Below are 23,998 nucleotides of genomic sequence, written 5' to 3'. Positions count from 1 at the left end.
ACAACCAACCAGCTTTCCCTAAGCATCTACTATGTGAAAGGCGTACAAAGATGAATACTGAAAATAAGAACAGAAAGCCCTCTCATATCTGCAGCACCCTATTATCATGAAAATAACAGGTAACTTTGAAGGAGGGCTTACTGTATCCAGTATTCTTGACTGGGAACCCCCATGGATAGAGGAGCCTAGTGGGTCACAGTCCATGCTGTTGCCAGAGTAGGACACGATTTAGCGACTAAATCACCACTGTATGCTAGGCATTTACTAAGTACTTGTATATGCACGATGCCATTACATTCTCACCACAATCCTCCAAGGGGAGGCAGTAGTTTTCCTATCCAGTAGATGAGGAAACTTAGGTTCAGAGAAATTAAGTAACTTGCCCAAATCCACACAGCTAGCTAAGGATTGAATTTTTGGCTATACCATGTGGCTTGCAGCATCTGAGATGGAACTCAGGACCTGGCAGTGAAAGTCCAGAATCCTAACCTACCAGGCCACCAGGCCTGGTATTAAACCTGTGTCCCCTGCTTTGGCAGGCAGATTCATATCACCTGTACCACCAGGGAAGTCCTCTTTTCCCTTTTCTTCATGATCTTAAAGCATACTTACATGCGTATCCTTTAAAAATGTTTTCGATTTGTAGTTTTTGAACTTTATATAAGTGGAATATTCTGTGCTTTCTGACTTGCTTATTTTCATTCAATATCATACACCTGAAATTATTAGTACTAAATGCCAGTTTTTGCTCTTACAAACACTGCAGCTATGAATTCATATACACTGTCAAATAAAAATAAATCTGGACTAAGGAAGAAGAGATTTTATTTGTAACAGTTATTGCAAGGAAGGAAAAGAACTACTGTAATAGACACAGGGAAGCTATCGCAAAGAGAAGCTCTAACCATAAGATCCACACGTGCCTCAAGGGTCAGGCAAAGAGTTTTTCTTTCATAGGGAGGAGTAAATAAGGCTAGAAAGAACTTAGTGTGACGAAGTGGGGTGACCAGGAATGACATATGGGACAGTAGGTCAGAGAATGTTTTACTCTGAACCCAGACTATTCTTCGGGGGCAAGGGGGCTGTTAAGGAGGAGTCGCACACAGCTCAAGCTGGGGGAGAGGAACACAGTTCATGAACCTGGAAGAAGGAGAGAAGCTAAACTAAACTTTAGTTAACAAGCATTTTGTTCTTATTGATCTGTGGGGAAAAGCAGTTCATCTAAGCATTTATGAGGCAAAGAATTGAAATTTGGAGTCTGTATCCAGCCTTGCCATAGGTAAACAAGGCACTCATGAGTTTTATCTAAGTCATAAAAGGAAGGTTGTCTCCTTGCAGTAAGTTGGTTCCAGAACACAGAAGGGTGGAGGGGGTTTCTTAACTTTCACTGTTTTCCAGGATCACAGGGCTTGAGCAAGGTTCAACATTGTCAGTACATCTCCTAATAAACAGATGCAAGAATTTCTTTAAAATGTATAACAAGAGGACTTCCCTGGTGGTACAGGCAATACGAAACTGCCTGCCAGAGCAGGGGACACAGGTTTAACTCCTGGCCTGGGAAGACTCCACATGCTTCAGAGCAGCTGGGCCCAGGCAACTCAACCCCTGAAGCCCGTGGATCTAGAGCCTGTGCTCCACAAGAGAAGCCACTGTGATGAGAGGCCCGCACACCACAACCAGAGAAGGACTGCACATGGCAGTGACGACCCAGGGCAACCAAATAAGTAATTTAAAAAACAAAACATGTAACTAAAAGTGGAATTTCTGGGTCAAAGACATGTGGAGTTCCACTTTTACAGGGTAATGCCAAATTGTTTTCCAAAGCAGCAGTACCAGTTTACACTTCTAACAGCATAAGGGAGCTCTAGTTGCTCTACATCTTCAGGATTTAAGAGAGGATTTGAGGATTTTAAAATGTTTGCCAATCTGCTGGCTATGAAGTGGGTCTCATTGTATTTCCTTGATGAAATGAGATTGAGTATCTTTCATTATTATTTAGATGTGTTTCTCTTCTGTGAAAGGTCTTCAGCCCACTTCAACTGGATTGTCTTTAGTTGCTTCAGTCGTGTCTGACTCTGTACAACCCTATGGACTGCAGCCCACCAGGCTTCTCTGGCTATGGGATGGATTCTCTAGGCAAGAGTACTGGAGTAGGTTGCCATGCCTTCCTCCAGGTGATCTTCCCGACCCAGGGATCGAACCCGGGTCTCCTGCATTACAAGCAGATTTTTTTTACCATCTGAGCCACCAGGGAAGCCCAATACTGGAATGGGTAGCCATTCCCTTCTCCTAGGGATCTTCCCAACTCAGGGATCAAACCCAGGTCTCCCGCAATGCAGGATCCCTGGGAGGGATCATTTCTTAATCCCTTCCAAAGGCAGCAAGGCCTCCAACAACCAACCAGCTTTCCCTAAGCATCTACTATGTGAAAGGTGTACAAAGATGAATAATGAAAATAAGTACAGAAAACCCTCTCATATTCGCGGCTCCCCATTATCATGAAAACAACAGGGAACTGAGCCACCAGGGAAGCCCCGGATTCTCTTTTTCTAAATGACTTGTGGGAGTTCACCAATATGTTTCGGAAGAATGAATGGATTAACGACTGAAAACGCTCTAAACTGATAATTACAATTAGGTTTGGGAAATCTTAAACACAGTCCCGCCCTCAGGCTTCTGATTTGATCCTCACTAGAGCCTTGTAAACGAACGCTGTAACACCACTTCTCAGGTGACTTTTTTCCATCACCACTCGCCTGTCTGTGGGAAAAAGACAGAACAACTTCGTTCGAACCTTCCCAGCTCTAGGTTCCACAGCCACAATGCCGGCTGACTCATCACCGGATACACAATGTTGCTACGCCTCTGCGCCAGCTCGCGATGTTCTCGCGAGAGTTGATTCAGCCGATCATGTGACAGCCAAGATGGCCGTGTCCGGCGAGGTAGAAGAGGAGGCGGCAGTTTATTTAGTCGTGAGCGGTATCCCCTCGGAGTTGCGGTCAGCCCAGCTTCGGAGCTACTTTAGCCAGTTCCGGGAACAGCGCGACTGTGGCTTCCTCTGTTTCCATTACCGGCATCGGCCTGAGCGGGCCCCTCCCCAGGCTGCTCCCGACGCTACCCCAACTCCTATCCGCGAGGGTCTTGCCCAGACGTCACTCAACGATGCCGGTGCTCTCTCCACTCAGGACTCTAACCCCACCCGGACCCGCAGCTGCTGCTGTGTTGTATCTGTACGGGGGGCCGCTCAAGCCCAGAGGTTTCTCCGCATGTACTCGGGCCGCCGGTGGCTGGATTCTCAGGGGACTTGGTTACCTGGTCGTTGTTTCATCCGCCGACTTCGGTTACCTACTGAGGCATCAGGTACCCGTGGGAAGGAGACTAGACTTGGCCTGCAGGCACAGGAACAGAGGCACCTTTCCTGAAGACTGATAAGGATAAGTTAGGTCCCTCGTTAGGGCTCTTCAAGAGTTTAGATAATTTCTGGACAAAGTTTCAGGCTTAGCTTGCACGGTAGAAAAACTTGGGGAGAGGGGGGAAACAGAGGCCTATTCAGATGATCTTTCCAGTTTATTAAGTCTATTCCTAGATCCTTTAGATTTTGCACTGACATAGAGGGCTGAAAAGGAAGTCAAGTATTGTTTTTGTTGCCCCTTCTTTGTTGTCCCCCGCCCAATCCTCTCTTGGCAAGATGCAGTTGTTGCTCATTTCCAACTTTTTGCAGTCCTACGGATTGCAGCACGCCAGGCTGCTCTGGCAAGATGCAAATGAAGAGACAAGGTTTTTTATTTGGACTGTTCCCATTTTCTTGGGAAATCACTTTGATTTGGAAGCAGGAAACACAGTGCAGGGCCCTCTAATTTATTCATTCAACAAATCTAGCCTGTATTGATAGACTGATTATGACTCTAGCTGGTATGTAGAGAACAGTTGGACACAGTCTGTGCTTAGAATCCAAAAAAACACAGATTTATAAAAAGATAATTGTTACATGCCATTCTAATTGTTAACATTTACTGAACACTTCCTTATTAGGCACTGCTCTAAGCCTTTCATTTTCTCATTGACTCCTGACAACAATCTATATGGTAGGAGCTATTGTTACCCGTTTTGTAAGTGAGGAAACTGAAGGATACAGAAGTCATGGTACAAGACTACAGTCACAGTATTAACCAGGCATTTTGCTCCAGAGCCTGTGCTATTTATCTCCCACTACTGTGAGATGACAGAGGAGAAACCAATTTCCTAGAAGGAGTAGGAAATGTGGCTTTTCATCTGGATCTTGAAATATAAACAGGAGTTTGTGGGAAAGAGTGGTATTCAAAGTAAATGGTATTTACAAAGGTACAGAGATGTGGAAGTCCATGAAACTTTCAGGGCAGGTTAAATTGTTTGATGTGATTGGAACATATGATATGAGGGTGTGCAGGGGGTGAGGGTTAATGGCAGTTGAGAATCAAAAGGTCATCAGGAATCAGATCTGAAAGAAACCTGTGAGCTTACCGAGGTCATGAGAAATGGCATAACATTACTAGATGGTTCTGGTCAGGGAACAGAGGAAGGGACTCTGGAAAAGTTGGAAAGGGAGAAACAGCATTAGCAAAAGGATTTAAACCTTGACCAATTTCTGGCTCACGTGTCACTGGAGACTTTCAGGTTTCAACTGTCATTCTTCTCCCTGCTTTCCAAGGTTTGGGCTCCTTTCCCTTCAGGACCCGGAAGGAACTGCAGAGTCACACGGCTAAGAGTGAAGCCTTCACACTGGCCGACCTGAGGCAGCTGCCAGAGCTGAATCCACCGGTGCTGATGCCCAATGGGAATGTGGGCACTCCCCTGCGGGTCTTTCTGGAATTGATTAGGGCCTGCCGCCTACCCCCTCGGATCATCACCCAGCTTCAGCTCCAGTTCCCCAAGACAGGTTCCTCTCGGCGCTATGGCAATGTGCCCTTCACTTATGAGGACTCAGAGACTGTGGAGCAGGAAGAGTTTGTGTACACAGCCGAGGGTGAGGAAATACCCCAGGGAAGCTGCTTGGCAGACATACCATCCAACTCCTGTGAAGAGCCAGAGGAAGAAGAGGAAGAAGAATCACACTCAGATGATGTGAGTATGGAGAGCCATTTTGTCCTTGCTGGCAGCTTAGAGAGGCCAAGACATTGTTAGTGCCACTCTTCATTTGTGTATTCCAAGACCTGGGGTCCTCAGGAGGCTTCTAAAGACTTTGAACTCCCTGACACCGAATATAAAACTGCATTTGCTTGTGCAGGTATATGTTTCTTTGGGAAAAGGGACCAGAGCTTTTATCCAAAGATTCTCAAAGGCATCTTCTTATTGCTTCAGAAGAAATGTAAGGAGGGTGTCTTTCATTGATGAAATCTACTGACTAAGAGATACGATCATCTAAGGAGGTAGAGGCAGAGCTAGGATGTGAACCCAGTCCCCTTCGCTCCTTTTCTGACATCTGTGTGCTCTCATCATGTGGTTGAGAAGTCACCTCTGTTTTCTGACCTTGAGCCTGTGGATTGAACGCTAACCTCCAGTCTAACCTCATCAGTGAAACAGACATTTCTTCTACCTTTCTCCAAACTTGGTTGTTCACCCATAAAATTAGGAGATTTTATGTTATTTATTGGGAAAGTTTTTTTTAAATGCATACCCTCTGTAAAAAGCAATTGATCTATGTCTTCAAAGCTCCCCGCTCAGAGTTACTAACACATCTGGACCACATCCTTAGTGTGGTGGTTCTGCCTTTTCTCCAGCACCTGCTCTGAAGCAGTGATTCCTGAGACCTCCTGGAGTTTAAATGGGGTAGGGGACCCCCAGGATTTTAAGCCAGGAGTCATTCTATCATTCCACAAGTCCAGCCAAGCAGCTGTAAACAAAGGGGCTAGCACAGGATTCCAGAGACACTCTAAGGCTCATTTCCTTCCCTCAAAGAGCCTTCATAAAGGCTCCCTGAAGAGGAAGAAACAGCATCTGTAAAGGGTACATCATATGAAATGGGTTTGCAGGCTGGTGCTACCCTTCTCTTGGTGTACCATCTTGGGCAAATCACTTTGCTTCACTAAATCTAAATTTCCTCATCTTTAGAATGGAAATAATGGTACTTATTCACAGAGTTGTTGGGGTGATTAAAGGAGCTAAGGTATGTGAAGGGCCTGACACAGTAGACAGTAGGTATTAGCTCTTGTCCCTTCTTTCTTTGTGACATAATGTAGAAAGGCATAAACAGTGTCTATTGGTTAGCACTGAGAAGTTCACAGACCATTGAGAGTGCTGTGGGCCTCAGTGTGGGGACTTCATGTGAGCTATAGCACTTGAGGAATGAGGAGGATTTAACCAAGTGTAGAAGAGGTGGTGATGGGAGAGCAGGGCAGAGAGGCCAGGAGAGTGATGTGACCAAAAGTGCAACGATAAGAGTGAGTCAGGCTTGGGACTTCCCAGAGGTCCAGTGGTTAAGACTGGACGCCCGGGAAGTGCTTCCAATGCAGGGGACACAGGTTCAGTCCCTGGTCAGGGAACTAAGATCCCCACCTGCTGTGTGGTGCAGCTTAAAAAAAGACTAGTAGGGGAAGTGGCAAAGTATGTTGAAAAACACTCAGGGCATGGAGAGATGTCAGGTCAGGCCTCAGGGGACAAAAACATGTTCTTTCTCCGAGAAATTGGGAGGAATGGAGCTGGGGTCCCATCTCTAGGACCTCCTGTGCAGCGAGCTGCCTGCCTTGTGGGCCTCAGGTCAGGAAGCTGGACAAGCAGGTCTCCTCTCTCCACCTTCTCCCAGGACGATGACCGGGGTGAGGAGTGGGAGCGGCACGAGGCACTGCATGAGGACGTGACGGGGCAGGAGCGGACCTCTGAGCGGCTCTTTGAGGAGGAGATCGAGCTCAAGTGGGAGAAGGGCGGCTCCGGCCTGGTGTTTTACACTGATGCCCAGTTCTGGCAGGAGGAGGAAGGAGGTAATGCTTGCACCAGGCAAGGGCAGGGGTGGTCCCTGCTGTTTTCGCTCAGGGCACTCTGCTCCACACAGTGGGTTCCCTGGTGGTCAACCCGACTAGAGGGCTAGGAAAGAGGCTTATGTTGTTGTATTTGAGACACCAGCCATCCTTTCTAGGGGTGGGAGATCAGGGGAGTAGAGAGAAAATGCCTTCCTCCCAATTCTGAGTGACCCCCCCCCACCAGAGGAGAGACTTGAATATACTCCCCAAGTTCTAGAATGTGTGTCTAAGTCTAGAGTTAACTCTTGATAGAACTGAGAGTCCTTGGTTCACTCTGCTTGATGCTTTTCTCTCTGTAGACTTTGATGAACAGACAGCTGATGACTGGGATGTGGACATGAGCGTGTACTACGACGCAGGTACTGGGCCCGGGCTTGCAGTACTCAGAGATGGAATGGTGCCCTGGCCGTGCAGTGACACTTAGCAGAGTCTGAGACAGGGCACCAGTCTCTTAAAAGGTCACTAGTTGAGTGCATTAAGTGCTGGTTGTGGGCAGCATCTTTTTTCTTTCTGTGTGGAGGAAGGACGCGTGGGCACAGCCCTCAGGGAGGTCTGGTTCTGACGGGCAGGCCCTAGTAGTGGGAGGCTCAGGAGTTCAGGCTCTGGTTAAGAATTTAGATTCTGGAGTCAAGAATCACCTAGGGTTGAGACCTCCCAGGTGGTCAGGTGGTTAAGACTCCCACGTTTCCAGTGCAGAGGGCTTAGTGTTCACTACCTGGTTGAAGAACTAAGATCCCAATGCTGTGCAATGTGGCAAAAAAAAAAAATGACCTAGAGTGATTTACACAGTGGGAGGTGAAGACCTGGGTCCTAATTCCATCTCTCATTTTTTGGCTCTGTGACTTTTCTGCACCAGTTTTTCCTCATCTGTAAGATGGGACAGCCATGGTTCTTACTCTTGGCGAGCTCCCAGTCTATTAAGAGAAATACAGTAATGACACATGATAAAGATGAATATGTAAATCTTGTGACGAGGGCCTAGAAACCTGATTTTCCCTACTTTTGCTGAGAGAGACCTTTCCACAAACTGGGCTCTGCTTCCTCAGATGGTGGAGACAAAGACGCCCGAGACTCTGTCCAAATGCGTCTAGAACGGAGGCTCCGTGATAGCCAGGAGGCTGGCTCTGTGATCAGACACCAGGTGGGCACCTTCGAGCGCCATACCAAGGTAAGCATTGTGCCAGGGGTCAGCCCACTGACCCCTTTCTTTTCCTTCTTTACCCCCATTCCCTCCCCTGCCCCCACAGGAGCCCCATGTCTTGAGTCTTCTCTCTTTCCTTTGCAGGGCATTGGGCGGAAGGTGCTGGAACAGCAGGGCTGGGCTGAGGGCCAGGGCCTGGGCAGCCAGTGTTCAGGCGTGCCCGAGGCCCTGGATAATGACGGCCAGCACCCCAGATGCAAGCGTGGATTGGGGTGAGTATGGCTGAGGGACTTCCCTGGGAGCCCAAGTGAGCCTTTGAGCTGTACCCTGGTTCCCCCTTCCCTCTGGGTCTGGGTTGGGTGCTAGAGTGCCCCTGGGGTTTAAACTTTAAAGTAGAATTAGAAGGAAAAAGTAGATCTGGCACTAGTCTTTTCAAGACCGAGTCCTCAAGCTTGACAGGATGATTAATCTTCTGGGGGAGTCATTCCCTCAAGTCTGAGGAATTTGGACTTGATTGCTGTTAGGGAGTGACTGTAAGTCACAAAGTGGTAACAGTTGTTCTGAATTTTCTGTACTATTTAAAATGAAAGCAGTGTGTGAGGCCCCTGGTGGCTGGCACCAAGAACAGATAAGATGAGGGGGCAGATTTCAATGCTCTGTCTTTGGGACAAATCAGATATGTTGGTGATGGACAGGGAGGCCTGGCATGCTGCAGTCCATGGGGTCGCAAAGAGTCTGGCAGGACTGAGCAACTGAACTGAAGATACGTAGTAGCTATTACCCTGTTCTTTCCCAACCCTTTTACTGGGGCAAGAGAGCAGCCCTGAGAGCCCTGTTTTTGTTTCAGGTACCATGGAGAGAAGCTCCAGACATTTGGGCAACCGAAGAGGCCCCGTGGAACTGGCTTGGGACTCATCTCCACCGTCTACGATGAGCCCCTACCCCAGGACCAAGGAGAGCTGCTGCTCCGCCGCCAGCCACCCACCAGCATGAAGTTTCGCACAGACCTGGCTTTTGTGAGGAGTTCCAGCCGTGCCTTGAACAGCCTTTCAGAGCTTGAGTGACAGGTTCAAGGACTCCCCCTTAATCAGGATCACTCATAACTGCACAGTGGCAGCCCTGTGCCCAGCCTTATCTTCCACTGAAGGCAGAAAGAACTCTGGGAGCAGCAGTCTGCACGGTTGTTCAGGATGCTTTGTTCAGAACTTGCCTTCTGGTTGTCTACCTCAGGGACATTTTTACAAAAAGCCCCCATTATATCCTCCCCTTTAATGAAAGGGCTTAATGACTCTTCCTCCTTGGTCTCCTAACCCTAGCCCCTATTTTTTCGGCTTGCTTCTGTTGCCTCCCCCAGCCCCTTGAAAAGCTGGACTGACTGAGGTTTATCAGCAAAACCTTCCTGGGAGAAGGTTACCATGAAGCCCAGAAAGAGGTGGGTTAAGGACACGGAAGAGGAGAGGGCTCGTGCTCCTAAGAGACGGTCTTGGGGCGGGCCCTCCAGTGTCTACCCTTCAGTGGCTGGGCCCGGAGCAGCGGACAACCCACCGCAGATGTCCCGGGTCTGCGACATAACGAGAAAATAAAAATGTTAACTACCGAATTTCTCTTTCTCTTCGGATTTGGGCCAGGAGTAAGGTGGGAAAACCCCCGGAAAGGTCCCTGCAGGGCCCCCAAGTCGGCCCCACGCCCCGGCGTCACCACTTGGGGCTCATCTCCACAGCTCTCGGCGCCAAGCTGTGTCGTCACCGTGAGGGCGGGACTTCCTCTCCGGGCCGGGTTTTCCCGACGTCATCCGGAAGTCGGGTGCAGGTCCCGTCGGTACCTGGCCATCTGATCCCTTCACAGCGCGCGGGTTCCTTCCTATTCCTCAGGCGAACCCCGGGCATCGCCTCCAGCGCGGGGGGAAGCGCACGTTGGGGTAATCCCGTCGTCGCCCTCAGAGCTCGTCTCCGGTGTGGCTCCCGTCTCCCTCCCCTGACGCGCTCAGCTGCTCCGCACGGAGCCGTGTGCCGGCCGCCCATGGCGGGAGCCGCTCCGACCACGGCGTTTGGACAGGCGGTGATCGGTCCGCCGGGCTCGGGGAAGACCACATACTGTCTGGGCATGAGCGAGTTCCTGCGTGCGCTGGGCCGGCACGTGGCGGTGGTGAACCTGGACCCTGCCAACGAGGGGCTGCCTTACGAGTGCGCCGTGGACGTGGGCGAGCTGGTGGGTCTGGGCGACGTGATGGACGCGCTGCAGCTGGGCCCCAACGGCGGCCTGCTCTACTGCATGGAGTACCTGGAGGCCAACCTGGACTGGCTGCGTGCCAAGCTCGACCCCCTGCGCGGCCACTACTTCCTCTTCGACTGCCCTGGCCAAGTGGAGCTCTGCACGCACCACGGAGCCTTGCGCAGCATCTTCTCCCAGATGACGCAGTGGGACCTCAGGGTGCGTCTGGGGTCTGGCGGGCCTATTTTGCAAATGGAAGAACTGAGACAGGGAGGACAGGTGCCACGCCCCCATGTCCCTTGGTGAGGTAGGGGCCCAGACGCTTTGAAGTAAAACAGGTGTGAGTTCGAATTCTGGCTTTGCCACTGACTCCACACTGTGTGGTCCTGGTCAAGTCAGTTTAATCTCTCTGAACCTCAGTTTTCTCATCTGTAGAATGGATGTGTCACTACCCAATTTGGGATTGTTGGGAGTATAGAAGGGGTTAAGTGGAAAGTGGCATGATGATTGTTGTGACTTGGTGGGCAAAAGGAAGTGAACAGTGGAGTCAGATGCAGTGCCCACTGGGAGGCTCAGTGCAAGGCCTCTTGTAGGAAAAAATGTTCCACCTCTCCTGGGATAAGGGTTAGCTGTGGCTGTAAGAATGAAACAGAAGGAGGAGGAGACTAATGGGAAGACTTGCCCTTTGCCCTCAGAAGTCCCCAATCTGATGGGAGGGACAGAGGCCCTAATGTTCCCTGCTTCCCCAGGCCACTCTCACCCCTTTCCCTTCCTCCCTTCCCAGCTGACTGCTGTTCACCTGGTGGATTCTCACTATTGCACAGACCCTGCCAAGTTCATTTCGGTACTGTGTACTTCCCTGGCCACCATGCTGCATGTCGAGCTGCCCCACGTCAACCTCCTCTCCAAGATGGACCTCATCGAACACTATGGGAAGCTAGGTAAGAGATCCCGTTCTGGCAGCCCAGGGCAGCAGCTGGGCTGGAGTGATGCAGAGACCTCTGCTGAAGGAAGCCGCTCCCAGGGACCATGTATGGCCTGGTGATAGTAGCCACAGGCAGATCTGATCCCTGCCCATTTATTTTGTGCCCCTCCGTGCCAGATACTTTTCTGGGTTTTGGGGACAAGAGAGCTACAGGTGGTGATATGTATTATGAAGGAATTAGAAGAAAATGATGGATAGTGAGTGAATGAGAAGGAGGGTGTCAACTGTACTGTTTGAGCTGAGTAGTAAAAAGAGCCAGCCAAAGCAGAAGTGTCCTAGACAGGGGATCCCGTAACGGTAAAGGCCCTTAGGGAAAGAGCTTTTTGTGTTCAAGGGAAAGGGGGTGGGGAGTGGGGGAGCCCAGTGTAGCTCAGAGAGTGATAAGAGGAAGTGAGGTCAGAGGGGTGGGCAGGGGCTAAAGAGGAAAGCTGCTGATGAATATGAAGCAGGAGAGCACCGTGAACTGAAAAGGCCCTTCTGGCTGCCTTGTGAATTGAAAGAGGCGAGAATGAAAACAGATCCTATAGGAGGGTTTTGCAGCAACCCAGGCAGTGGTTAGTGGGAACAAAGAGAAGGAGATAGATAAAAAACTTAACTCAGGAAATAGGATTTGCTGGTGGATTGGACATAGAGGAATTAAGAATGGCCCTCACGTTTCTGACTGAACCAGCGGATGGATAAAGGTGGGAACAACAGAGGGAAAAGCAGGCTGGCACGAGGCAGGGGTGTTGCCTAGGGTTCTAACTGCCAGCATTTTTCTCCTGCAAAATTAGCGCTCTGCTGACTGGAGCATCAGTTCTCTAAATACCATCTTCAGCCACAAAGGAACGTAGAGAAGAACAGCTGAAAGGAGGTTGGGGGGAGAGTGAAGTGTCAGGGCCTTGTCCAGGGAGGGTGACTGGCTGCCAGCTGGGACACGGAAGGATGTCAGCACCTTGAAGGAACCACCTCCTCCCAGAGTCCTGAGCCATCTCTTGACAAGCCCAGACACCCCAGTTTATCTGCGTGCAGATTTGTGTCCTTCCAAACCTCTCTCCCTGCTTCACAGCCTCCACTCACGATGGCTATCCGTTTGTCCTCTGCATTTCTAGCTTTGAATCTTGCCAGTCATCCTCACAGCAGACTGAGGCACACACCAGATAGGCAGACCCAGAGAAGTTACATGAATAGCCCAAGGTCAGTCACTCAGCTAGCATGTTAGCTGAGAGGAGATCTAAGTGCCAGCGTACCTGGCTGCAGTTTCTCCATTCTCAGTGAGAAACATAGCTGTCAGGCAATCCACGAAGTTTGTTGGAATGCCCACATTTTCTTCCTTGCAGTCACAGGGGTGGCAGTTTCTATTCAGGGCTGGTAAGAATACAGAAAGCAGAGCTCAGGGTGTGAGTCAGTTGGTCCTGATAGCCGGATTCCCTCAACTGACTTTGGGACAGATCTGCAGAGTTCCAACTGCCTGAGTCTTCCAGGCAGAAATGGATAATGTGGGAAGGCCCACTTTCCTTCTCTTAGGAGGAAGTTTGTATTCATAGAACTGAGTTCAGGGACCTCTGAGTCATCTATTCTGATCTTATTTTACGCTAAGAAGGAACTGGCCCAGAAAGGGAAAGTCATTTTCCCAAGAGGCCAGCCTGCTAGGTAGATGACTTAGAGTGTCTGTGCCAAGTCCTGGGGGCACTGCCTGGCTGTGAGCCTCGTGAGGCAGGGGCCAAGCTGTATTATTGGTACATATTCAGTCTTATTACCATTGATCAGGCACTTCTCTGAACGAGACACTGAGGTTTATAGCAGTTAATCCTCACAGTAGCCTCATGAGGTGGGTAACTGCCCACGCAGCTATTAAATGGCAGAGCCAACAAGTGAAATCAGTTGTTTTCTTCTTAGTAAGTTCATTTCACTGCCTCAACAAATATTTGTTGAATGAATGAGTGAGTGAATGAAGGTAAAGGAAGAAAGAAAAAAATACATTCCCTGTTCTCAGGACTTCTGCCTGATTCCAGCTGCTCCTAATACCAGTTTCTCTTCTCTTTTTTAATTGAACTATAATGGGCTTACAATGTTGTGTTAACAAAGTGATTCAGTTACACATATATATATATTCTTTTTCGTATTCTTTTCCATTGTGGTTTATCTTTATCACAGGATATTGAATAGAGTTCCCTGTGCTAACCAGTTTCTCTTCTTAGCCTTCAACCTGGACTACTACACAGAGGTCCTGGACCTCTCCTACCTGCTGGACCATCTTGCTTCGGATCCTTTCTTCCGCCACTACCGGCAGCTCAATGAGAAACTGGTGCAGCTCATTGAAGACTACAGCCTAGTCTCCTTCATCCCTCTCAATATCCAGGTACAAGCATACTTCTTTTTTTTTCTTTCTCTCTCTTTTTTGGACGTGCTGCACAACTTGTGGAATCCCCAACCAGGGACTGAACCTAGGCCTTGGACAGTGAAAGCTCAGAGTGCTAACTGCAGACTGGCAGACCCTAAGGACATCTCATTTTTTTTGCAATTCACTTTACTGTACTTCACAGCTACTGCTTTTTTTTTTTTTTTTTTAACGAATTGCAGGTTTGTGGCAACCCTGCATTCAACAAGTGTATGTTCCAACAGCATTTGCTCATTTTATGTCTCCATGTCACACTTTGATGATTCTCACAATGTTTTAAGCTTTTTCATTATTATTATATTTGTTATGATGATCTGTGATCAGTGATCTTTGATGTTACTCTCTACAATCGTTTGGGGCGCCATCAACTACACCCATATAAGACAGTGAACTTAATCCACAGATGCAATGCGTATTTTGACAGCTTCGCTGACTGGCTGTTCCCCCATCTCATTTCCTCTTCTTGGGCGGCCTTATTCCCTAAAACACAGCAATGTGGAAATTAGGCCAGTTAATAACCCTACACTGGCCTCTGTGTTCAAGTGAAAGGAAGAGCTTCCCGTCTCTCACTTTAAAAGCTAGAAATACTTAAAATTAGTGAGGAAGGCATGTCGAAAAACTAAGAAAGGCCGAAAGCTAGGCCTCTGGTGCCAAATGGTTTGCCACATTGTAAATGCAAAGGAAAAATTCATGAAGGAAATCAGAAGTGCTGCTTCACTGAACACAGGAGTGGTAAGAAAGCACAACAGAAATCTTTCAGCATATCAGAAAGCTGATATGGAGAAAGTTTTAGAGGTCTGAATAGATCAAACCAGCCATAGCATTTCCTTAAGCCAAAGCCCAATCCAGAGCAAGGCCCTTCCTAACTTCTTCCAGTTCTTTGAAGGCTGAGAGGTGAGGAAGCTACAGAAGAAAAGTTTGAAACTTGCAGAGGTTGGTTCCTGAGGTTTAAGGAAGGAAGCCACCCCGGTAACATGAAAGTGTAAGTAAAGCAGCAAGTGCTAAGGAGAAGCTGCAGCAAATTACCCAGAAGATCTCGCTAAGATAATTAATGAAGGTGGCATCACTAAGCAGATTCTCAGTGTAGACAGAACTGCCTTCTACTGGAAGATGTTATCTAGGACTTTGTAGCTGGAGAGGAGTCAGTGCCTGGCTTCAAAGGACAGGCTGACTCTTGTTAGGGACTAATGCATCTCGTGACTTTAAGTTGAAGCCAGAGCTCATTTACCATTCTGAAAATCCTAGGGCCCTTAAGAATTCTGTTAAATCTACTTTGTCTATGCTCTGTAAATGGAACAACAAAGCCTGGATGACAGCGCATCTGTATACATGTTTCACTAAATATTTTAAGCCCACTATTGAGACCTACTACTCAGAAAAAAAGACACTTTTCATAATATTACTCATTAACAAGACACCTGTTCACCCAAGGGCTGTGATGGAGATGTTTTCATGCCTGCCAAAATAGCATCCATTCTGCAGCCCGTGGACCAAGAAATCATTTTGACTTTCAAGTCTTAGTATTTAAGAAATACATTTCTGAAGGGTGTAGCTGCCATAGATGGTGATTCGGTTCGTGGTTCTGGGCAAAGTAAATTGAAAATCTTCTGGAAAGGATCCCCATTCTAGATGTCATTAAGAACGTCTGTGATTCATGGGAACAGGTCAAAATGTCAACATTAACAGGAGTTTGGAAGACATTGATTCCAGCCCTTTGGGTGACTTTGAGGTTCAAACCTTCTGTGGAGGACATAATTGCAGATTGGTAGAAATGGCAAGAGAACTAGAATTAGAAGAGCCTGAAGCTGTGACTGAATTGTTGCGATCTCATGAAAAAACTTGAATGGATGAGTTCCTTCTCAGGGATGAGCAAAGCAAGTGGTTTCTTGAGATGGAAACTACTGGTGAAGATACTGTGAAGGATGAAATGGCAACAAAAGATTTAGAATATCACATGAACTGAGTTGATATAATAGCATCTGGGTTTCAGAGGACTGACTCCAATTTTGAAAGAAGTTCTGTCATGCGATTAAATGCTGTCAAACAGCATTGCATGCTACAGGGAAATGATTCATAAAAAGAAGAATCAATTGATGCTTCACACTTCACTGTTGTCTTGTTTTAAGAAATTGCCACAGCCATCCTAGCCTTCAGCCACCACCAACCCTGATCAGGCAGCAGCCTTCAAAATGGAGGCAAGACCCTCAACAGGCAAAAAGATTATGACTCACTGAAGGCTCAGATGATAGTTAGCATTTTTTAGCAATAAAGTACTTTTTGATTAAGGTATGTATTTTTTTTTTTTTAGACATAATGCTATTGTACACTTAGTAGACTACAGTATAGCATAAACACAACTTTTATATGCACTGGGAAACCGAAATATTCATGTGACTCACTTGATCATGGGATTTGCTTTATTGGAATATTCTAGAACCCAACCCACAGTATCTCTGAGGTGTGCTTGTACTAGGCACTAGAAGGACTCCTCCCTTGGCTTTTAGCTCTGAAGTGCCTGGAACTTCACTTCCAGACCAAGGAGATAGGAGGCTTTGAGGCCTCAAACAGTGGTCTTTGTCCTGGGTCCAGCTATCATTCAGTCTCATTGGCTTTAAGACCAGTGGGAGGCAGGAATCCAGTAAAGAGGATGGACCAGACTTTGGCCCTATCTGTTCTGTTTTGCTGGGTTCTCTCCACGTATGTTATCTCCTCTGAAAATGGATGAGTTCAGAAAGTCCCCAGCCAGGGACTTGCCCAAGGCCAGGGACAAGTCTTTCAGGCTCTTTCCAGATGCAACTGTCTGTTGACTTTGCAAAGTAGTACCCAACCCTTGTGCCTCTCACCCTGTACCCTGCAAAGGGAACCTGGGAGACAAAGGTGCGTGTTAGATTCCCTTCTGCTGACTTAAAAGAACTTGTCTCTTCTGTTTAATGCCACACTTTTCTCCTCTGCAATGAGGAGGTGAACCCTATAATATTAATCGTACAATTTACAACTTGTTGAAGGCTTTCTGTATTAGACATTTTGTGTGTGTGTGCTAAGGACTGTTACATGCACTGTTTTGATCTCTTTCCCATCATGTGATGTAGGGACCATCCTTACCACTTTTATATGGAGGAACAAATAAGTTACATGCATGTTTACTGGGTGCCTGCTGTTAGCTAAGTGCTATGCCAGGCACTGGGGATGCCTGGGCAAACAAATTCCTGATTTCAAGGGGTGCACAGTCCAGTGGGGGAGTTACTAACTAGCTAATAGTAAGATGGTAGGCTCATAGCTACAGTAGGGATAAACCCAGGGGATGGTGAGTGTGCATGGAGGAGCTTATCTGTTCTAATTTGGGTGAGCTGGTAGTCAGGAAAGATGGGGTGTAGCCGGGCCTCTGGGGACACTGTAGATATATTCCAGGCCAAGGAAGCTGCATGGACTAGAGGCGTCACAAGGCAAGATGGAGGGGGCATATTTGGAGAATGCAGTTGGTTTGGTTCAACCTCAGTTCCACATACCTCTGTTTCTCTCCTCCCCGCTCAGGATAAGGAGAGTATCCAGCGGGTGCTGCAGGCTGTGGACAAAGCCAACGGCTACTGCTTTGGGGTCCAGGAGCAGCGGAGCCTGGAGGCCATGATGTCTGCCGCCATGGGAGCTGACTTCCACTTCTCCTCGTATCCTTCCTCACTAGCCTCCACCATGGAGGCTGGTTTCCTGTTGACCAGTGGGTTCCCTGGTGGCTGGTCCCTTAGAAGGCTTCAGAGTTGTCTGTACCTGAGGATAAGGGAGGACATTAATCAGAAGGAGCAACAAATACAGAGGCCCAGCCATGAAAGGGCACTGGTCACTAGGGAGAGACACAGGGACTTCAGTTTGCCTGGTGTCTTGAACTTGAAGGAGAAGGGGAGATGCAGTGGTCAAGGGAAGTGGGCAGTGGCGGAGTGTGGACTTCAGTCTGTGGGTGGCCGGTGGGAACCAGCATCCTACCCATGAGCTGAGCATGATGCGATCAGATGTCCATTTTTGAAAAGCACCTCTAAGTACAGAAAGTGCATTTAAGGGATGTGATTGGGAGCAGAAGCGTTTTTAGCCTCCAGGTCAGAACGGATGAACTGTTAGTGAGAATAGAAAAAAGGGTGTGGCCTGGGAAAAATACTAAGGAGATAGACAACCAGAGCTGGTGACCAGGTGGTTATAGGATAGAAGGAGGTGGAGCAGAAGTTAGACTCCCAGGTGGTAGGGGTGGTTGTAGGGCTTCCCTGGTGGCTTGGATGGTAAAGGATGTGCCTGCAATGCAGGTTTGATCCCTGGATGGGGAAAACCTCCGACTCCTGGAGGAGCATGGGTCCGACTCCTGGAGGGGCATGGCTGCCCACTCCAGTATCCTTGCCTGGAGAATTCCATGGACACAGGAGCCTGATGGGCTGTAGTCCATGGGGTCACAGTCCGACACGACTAAGCAGTTAACGCTTTGACTTTTCAGGGGTGGTGGTGCTCACTGAAGCAAGAAAAGGAAGAGGAGAGGGCAGGTTTGTCAGGTGGGTAGCAGGGATGGGAGCTCAGGGCTGTGCCATGTTTGAGGGGCACGGCTCCAGAGCGTGTGCCACAGCACAGAGCCGGAAGGTTGGCGCACTCCAGTCCTCTGCTGCTCAGCAGTGTGGGGAAAAGGCACGAAGAGGAGCATGTGGGTCTAGATGCTTCAAGGGACTTCTCAGACCAGTTGGTCCCTGTGGCCTGAAGCTATAATTATGAGGAAGGGAACAGGATGGGAGGAACCTGCCAGACACAGCTGGGAGGCAGGCATCACAGAGATCAGATCCTGCCCAGACCAGTTCCCCATCCTTGCCTGTGCTGTCAGCCTTGACAAGCGCCCCCATCAGCACCCTGGGCCTCCAGGAGAAGTACCTGGAGCCCTCAGAGCAGTCAGTGGAGCAGGAGGCCATGCAGCTATAGCAGCAAGCTGGGTTCCAGAGGACAAGACACATGACCCAGCACTGGGGAGAGTGGCGGCTCCCAGTGACCCGCTGGACAGCTCAGCATCTGCAGATCCAAGAGCAGCTCTCCAGGCCAGAGCTGGGAGACGGGCAAGGGGATACTCAGGCCTGTGGAGGACTTCTGGCCTGAAGCCAGACGTGTCGCCAGGCAGAGCACCCTTGTGAGCTTTGGGCGCTGCCACCAGGCATTCAGTACTGACCCACTCAGGCTGTGATGGAATGTGCTACAATATAGGAGCTTATTTTCTACTTCTTGTGGCTTCCAAACTTTCCTTCCGCCACCCTGGCCAAGGGAGGTGGGAACGTGGGAAGGCCACCTTTCCTCAGAAGAGGCCTGTTTCTTGGTATTCCAGGGCAGTGTTGCCCCCAAGCCCAGGATCATGGCTGGAGGGGTGACTCAGTCTCCAGTTGGGCTCCTTTGTTCGTCTTCAGCACTCACAGTGAACTCAAGCCTGAGCTTTCACAAGCCCCACTTCCTAGCAGATCTCACAATGTTTTATTTTCATTGTATTTATTTCACAGTTTTATTCTTTTGAGGGGCGAGTGTTAATTAGTTTTCCATTTATAGTAATGATTAAAGTTGATTTTAAAATGAAGTTATTTATACAAAATGAGTTGTTGAAAGAAAAATGTTGAAAGAAAAGCCACCAGTATATAATATGGTATCATGAAGGCTGTGGCAAAAATTACGATGACTCCAGGTTGGAAATATGGGTACTAGCTTCTTTGCCGTTGCAGCAGGTTGGGTGCAATTCGTATTTTCAGCCAGTAGGTGGCGCCCCAGGCTTTCTTTTTTTCTTTCTTTTTTTTTTTTTTTTTAAATTTTAATTTTCTTTCAGTTGTAGCCTGGAGGCAGAAGGGGACAGATGGCAGTTGTGCCAGTAGTCTTATTTGCAGACACTCAGGCCTGTTAACACATGGGATGGGCTTCACATATCACAAAGAGCTTCCACACAGACAGTCCTCATATGACTCACAGGAACGCCTAGGGATACAGATGAGATGGGGACTAGGGCTAAGCCCCACTTTACATGAGGAAACAGACAACTGAGGAGTCTGGACCTTGGTCAGCCTGGCTCTCTCACACTCGCTCAGTGGTGAAAAGTCACGACCCCTTCTCCCACAGGGTTTGCAGCCAGTCAGGAGAAAGAATTTAGACACCTGAAGAGTATTCCTGAGTCGTAAGTCAGGGGGGATGTAGATGACTGGTGATTTGGACAGGTGGGGAATTCAACTTAGGAAAAGTGTTCTGAAGTGGCCTTGAGATGGGGGTGACTGAGCTTTGCTTTCTTAGTTTTGGCCATCAGAGCAGAAGGCAGAGAGGAAGGGGCTATAAGGAGGCTCTTTGGACTGGAACGGTGTGAAAGCAGTCGACCTCGACTCCCACGCCTGGCGGGATACAGGATAATAACTGGGTGCTACTTCCCCCGCCTCTTTCATCTGAGGAGTTCAAAGCACCTCACCCCTATTAACACTGTACACAGTAGGTGGGGAGTATCAACAGGGCAAGCCAGGGAAACTGAGGCCAGGAGGCACAGCCTGGGGCTGTCTGTGAGTCACCTGTGAGGCTTGGAGCCCGGGAATCATGATGCCCAGGCTCTCGGACAAATCCCTCATCAGTTAAGGCGTGAGGGTGGTTGCTATGTGTTTGAAGCTGGTACCAATAGCTGTGGTCGGGTTTTGATGCTTACCCCGAACTAGAGGCCCCAGCCACCACCAAAGCACACCAGATGGAAGAAAGGCGTCACGTAGAACTTTATGGCCTCGTGTAAGCACCTTCAGCATCACCCGAGTGGAGAAAGATGGAAATACTCCAAGCTTTATTTTCAGGCCTTGATATGACAACAAGGGCGTTTTTCCTCCAATGAATGGAGCTCTGACCACTTCCCACTGATAGCAACGTAATTTTCTACTCCCCTGTTATGACTGGGGGTGGACAGCACAATGCAGAAAAGCAGAAGCATCTGGGTTCCAGGTGAGGTCTGCTCAGTGTGAAATATGTAGGGTCAGAGAAAGATTGGGCTTTCCTTGTGGCTCAGCTGGCAAAGAATCCGCCTGCAATGCGGGAGACCTGGGTTCAATCCCTGGGTTGGGAAGATCCCCTGGAGAAGGGTAAGGCTACCCACTCCAGTATTCTGGCCTGGAGAATTCCATGGACTGTATAGTCCACGGGGTCACAAAAAGTCGGACACGACTGAGTGACTTTCACTTTAGGGCTTCTCTTGTAGCTCAGTCGGTAAAGAATCTGCCTGTAATGCAGGAGACCTGGGTTCGATTCCTGGGTTGGGAAGATTCCCTGGACAAGGAAATGGCAACCCACTCCAGTATTCTTGCCTGGAGAATCCCATGGACAGAGCAGCCTGGCAGGCTACAGTCCATGGGGTCGCAAGAGTCAGACATGACTTAGCGACTAAACCACCGGAGAAAGACTACCCTCAATTTGGGAGCAAGTGACAACTGTCCTTAAGATTTCTTTTTTTTCCCCCTAATAGAAAAAGAAAACACTTGGAAAATGAAAGTAATAAATTTTCTATTCAAATGTATAAATATATTTTGTGTTTTTTCTTTCAGCCTATTTTTCTATACATCCAGAGGGATAGCTATAGCATTTATATATGTGGGATATATTGTTATTGCTTTATAAGCTTTTTCAGTTAATATTTTTTCATGTAATTAGAACTAGAAAGATCTTTTAATTTTTTTAACTTTTATATTAGAATATAACTGATTAACAATGTTGTGATAATTTCAGGTAGACAGCAAAGGGATTCAGCCATACACATACACATGTATCTATTTTCCCCCAAACTCCCCTCCCATCCAGGCCTGCCACATGATATTCAGCAAAGCTCCCTGTGCTGTGTGGTCCTTGTTGAAAACTAGAAAAACCTTTTTAATGTCTACATGATAATATTCTACAGTATGGTTAAAACATTGTTTATCCAGACTGACATGGTTAGCCTTTAAGTTGTTGCCAGTTTTTTGCTATTATAAATAATGTTGTGATTAACATCTTTGTCTGAGTCTCTGACTTTAAACTCATGATACATAAGTCCTAGAAATAAAATTGCCAACGTTTTCTAGGTTCTGGGTTCATATTCCCAAAATGCCTCCCAGAAAAGTGCCAGCTTACATCTCGCCCTGTCTGGAAGTGCTCTTCTCAGCCCCAACCTCACCTGGCAGTCGGGACTCCTGAAGGGAGGGAACCATCCCTGAGTGTCTTCCAAGGGACCTTCCTGGTCATCTCTGCTAACCACTGACATTGGGCTATTCTGTGCATTTCCTGGCTCTGAATTGGGAACCTCCAACAGTCAGAAGATAGCATTTAGACACTTTCAGAGACCACAGCTCACTGGAAAGCCTTCCAGCCCGGACAAAGAGGCTGAGGAGTGAGGGTGACACCCTAAAGCCCACAGAGCTGAAGCACAACCAGTCGCCCTCTGCTGTTTGTTGCTCAAGTAGCAAAACGCGCCCCACAGTTGGCTGAGAAGAGGAAGCCTGACCCCATCAGGGTCTGTGGGGAGACGAGGCTCCCGTCAGGGTCTGAGAGATTTTCAAGGCTTCTGACTTGAAGTCCCAAGGATGGGAGTGACTTCCCAGCACCACTCAGGCCCACCCTGTTTTTTGAAAGAAGCGAGGAGGCCTACCCACCTCAGAATCCTGGCGGGAAATTCCCTATCAAGCTGAGTAGCTCTCCTCTCCTTTTTCTTCTCTTGCTCCTGGTTGTTGAACCTTTTACTCAACAAGGTCTGGGCTGCTCACCTCTTCTTCCTGTCCCCTTTGAGTCCCAGATGACACAGACGTCAGTGGCATCAGGCTTGAATGAGGGTAGGAGAGAGCCATATACCTCACTTCCAACCCACTGTGTCCTTCATGTCCGGCCAGCTGCACACAGCCTCAGAAGCCCGAGTTCCAAGTGACCTAAGACAGGGACTGTGAAGGGATAGGCTGGGGGTTTGGAGGCCAGTGAGGTGAAAAATATGAGTACTGGTAAAATGCTCTGGACTAGAACGCGGAAAAGTTGAAATTCTTTCCTCCCCATCCAAAACCCTGAAGCAGTCACAGAGGAGGGAGATGAGAGGGCCCTTCAAAGTCTTCCCAAATAAGCAAATCTAAAGTGGTGTGCTCGCTGTGCAAATACGGCTCCAAGAAACGTTCCCTGGCACTCCCTTCACTCTGGATTGTCACCTCTGCCTGGAATTTAATCCTGGAACCTCCACATTGCTCTGTGGGGTCACAGAAACAGCAAAGGAGGCATACTGGGACAACTCGTAAGTCACACCAGTGGTCACATCATCGATTCTGAGCTAAAAACCAGTCCCCTTTACAGTCAGACAAGGAAATTTCAGGTTAACTTTAGTCTGGAGGAAGAAAAGGGAAAAATGTATCTTCCTCTTGCCTTCTCTTTTAACAAATATTTATTGGATACCATAATCTGATGTATTTTTAAACACTGTACCTAGCCACAGATTGAAGACTCTGTATTTTCAGAGTCTGGGGTTTCTTTTATCTCTAGGCAAAAATCTCTATATTTCTCCGGAATTCCTGGGCAGTCCAGTGGTTAGGACTCAGAGCTTTCACTGCCAGCAGACCCAGGTTCAATCCCCGGTGGAGGAAAACTAAGATCTTGCAAGCCACGGCCAAAAAAAAAGGAGTTAAAAATTTTCAGAGAGCAGTAAGGGGAAGATTGGGTGGAGATGAGAGATGAATCAGCCCTCTGACAACCCCAGGACGATATAGCTGTCTGCTGCCCCCACAGACATTCCTGGCTCCTGACTCAGTGGGTAGGTGAGGCTAGGGGGGTTTGTGAGAGGAGGGGGATTTATCCCTGCAGAATCCTGCTTTCCTCAACCTTGCTCCTCCTACACACAGCAGGGCTGGGGGTGAAGACCCTAAGAACAGGGTGAAGAATTGAAAAGGAGCAGAAGATGTAACCAGGTTAAGGAAATCTTAACTTGATGAACAAGCCAGGAAATTGGTCCACTACCCATTTTTTTCTCATTTAAAACAACTCCTTTCTGTCGGGCCCTGGGGTGGCTTTAGATTAAGTAGAGTAAGAAGCCTCTTGATTCTTAGAAAGTCCAAGATAGGAGCAGGACAACATAGCATAAGGTGTTTCTTTTCAAATGTATTTTTAACTCATGAAACTCCCAATATACAAAAAAGGCATATGTGTGGCTATTTTAGACAAAGTGTGGGGAAACTGGGGAACCCCTGACCACTGGGCCCCTGCCCTGTGGCAGCTCCTGGGGAAACCTCTGAACAAAGTTTGAAAACAGCTGTTGTGGTTTAAAAATCATGAGCCTT

The 23,998-nt window shown here is 48.2% G+C and overlaps 2 protein-coding genes across 2 annotated transcripts; both read left to right on the top strand.

Moving 5' to 3' along the window:
- Window positions 1–2,889: 2,889 nt before the first annotated feature.
- Window positions 2,890–9,733, top strand: GPATCH3 (G-patch domain containing 3). The gene is made up of 7 exons (XM_020909173.2): window positions 2,890–3,360; window positions 4,688–5,100; window positions 6,779–6,953; window positions 7,292–7,351; window positions 8,039–8,160; window positions 8,278–8,405; window positions 8,981–9,733. The coding sequence occupies exons 1-7, from the start codon at window positions 2,925–2,927 to the stop codon at window positions 9,195–9,197; spliced, it is 1,551 nt and encodes a 516-aa protein (XP_020764832.2). The 5' UTR covers window positions 2,890–2,924; the 3' UTR covers window positions 9,198–9,733.
- A 159-nt stretch (window positions 9,734–9,892) lies between these two features.
- Window positions 9,893–19,302, top strand: GPN2 (GPN-loop GTPase 2). Its single transcript, XM_020909174.2, has 5 exons — window positions 9,893–10,563; window positions 11,129–11,285; window positions 13,510–13,670; window positions 17,241–17,371; window positions 18,578–19,302. The coding sequence occupies exons 1-5, from the start codon at window positions 10,153–10,155 to the stop codon at window positions 18,648–18,650; spliced, it is 933 nt and encodes a 310-aa protein (XP_020764833.2). The 5' UTR covers window positions 9,893–10,152; the 3' UTR covers window positions 18,651–19,302.
- Window positions 19,303–23,998: the final 4,696 nt, after the last annotated feature.

The sequence above is a fragment of the Odocoileus virginianus genome, chromosome 30, assembly GCF_023699985.2.
Source record: "Odocoileus virginianus isolate 20LAN1187 ecotype Illinois chromosome 30, Ovbor_1.2, whole genome shotgun sequence".
NCBI lineage: Eukaryota > Metazoa > Chordata > Mammalia > Artiodactyla > Cervidae > Odocoileus > Odocoileus virginianus.
This window is presented reverse-complemented; position numbering and strand designations above follow the sequence as displayed.

Bases quoted from the DNA above. Each gene is read 5' to 3' on its own strand.
- GPN2 (XM_020909174.2), top strand. From the start codon at position 10,153: ATGGCGGGAGCCGCTCCGACCACGGCGTTTGGACAGGCGGTGATCGGT. The intron at 13,671-17,240 runs GTACAAGCATAC...CTCCCCGCTCAG, and splicing joins TCATCCCTCTCAATATCCAG to GATAAGGAGAGTATCCAGCG. The intron at 17,372-18,577 runs GTATCCTTCCTC...CGCCCCCATCAG, and splicing joins GCTGACTTCCACTTCTCCTC to CACCCTGGGCCTCCAGGAGA.
- GPATCH3 (XM_020909173.2), top strand. From the start codon at position 2,925: ATGGCCGTGTCCGGCGAGGTAGAAGAGGAGGCGGCAGTTTATTTAGTC. The intron at 6,954-7,291 runs GTAATGCTTGCA...TTCTCTCTGTAG, and splicing joins CTGGCAGGAGGAGGAAGGAG to ACTTTGATGAACAGACAGCT. The intron at 7,352-8,038 runs GTACTGGGCCCG...CTGCTTCCTCAG, and splicing joins GAGCGTGTACTACGACGCAG to ATGGTGGAGACAAAGACGCC.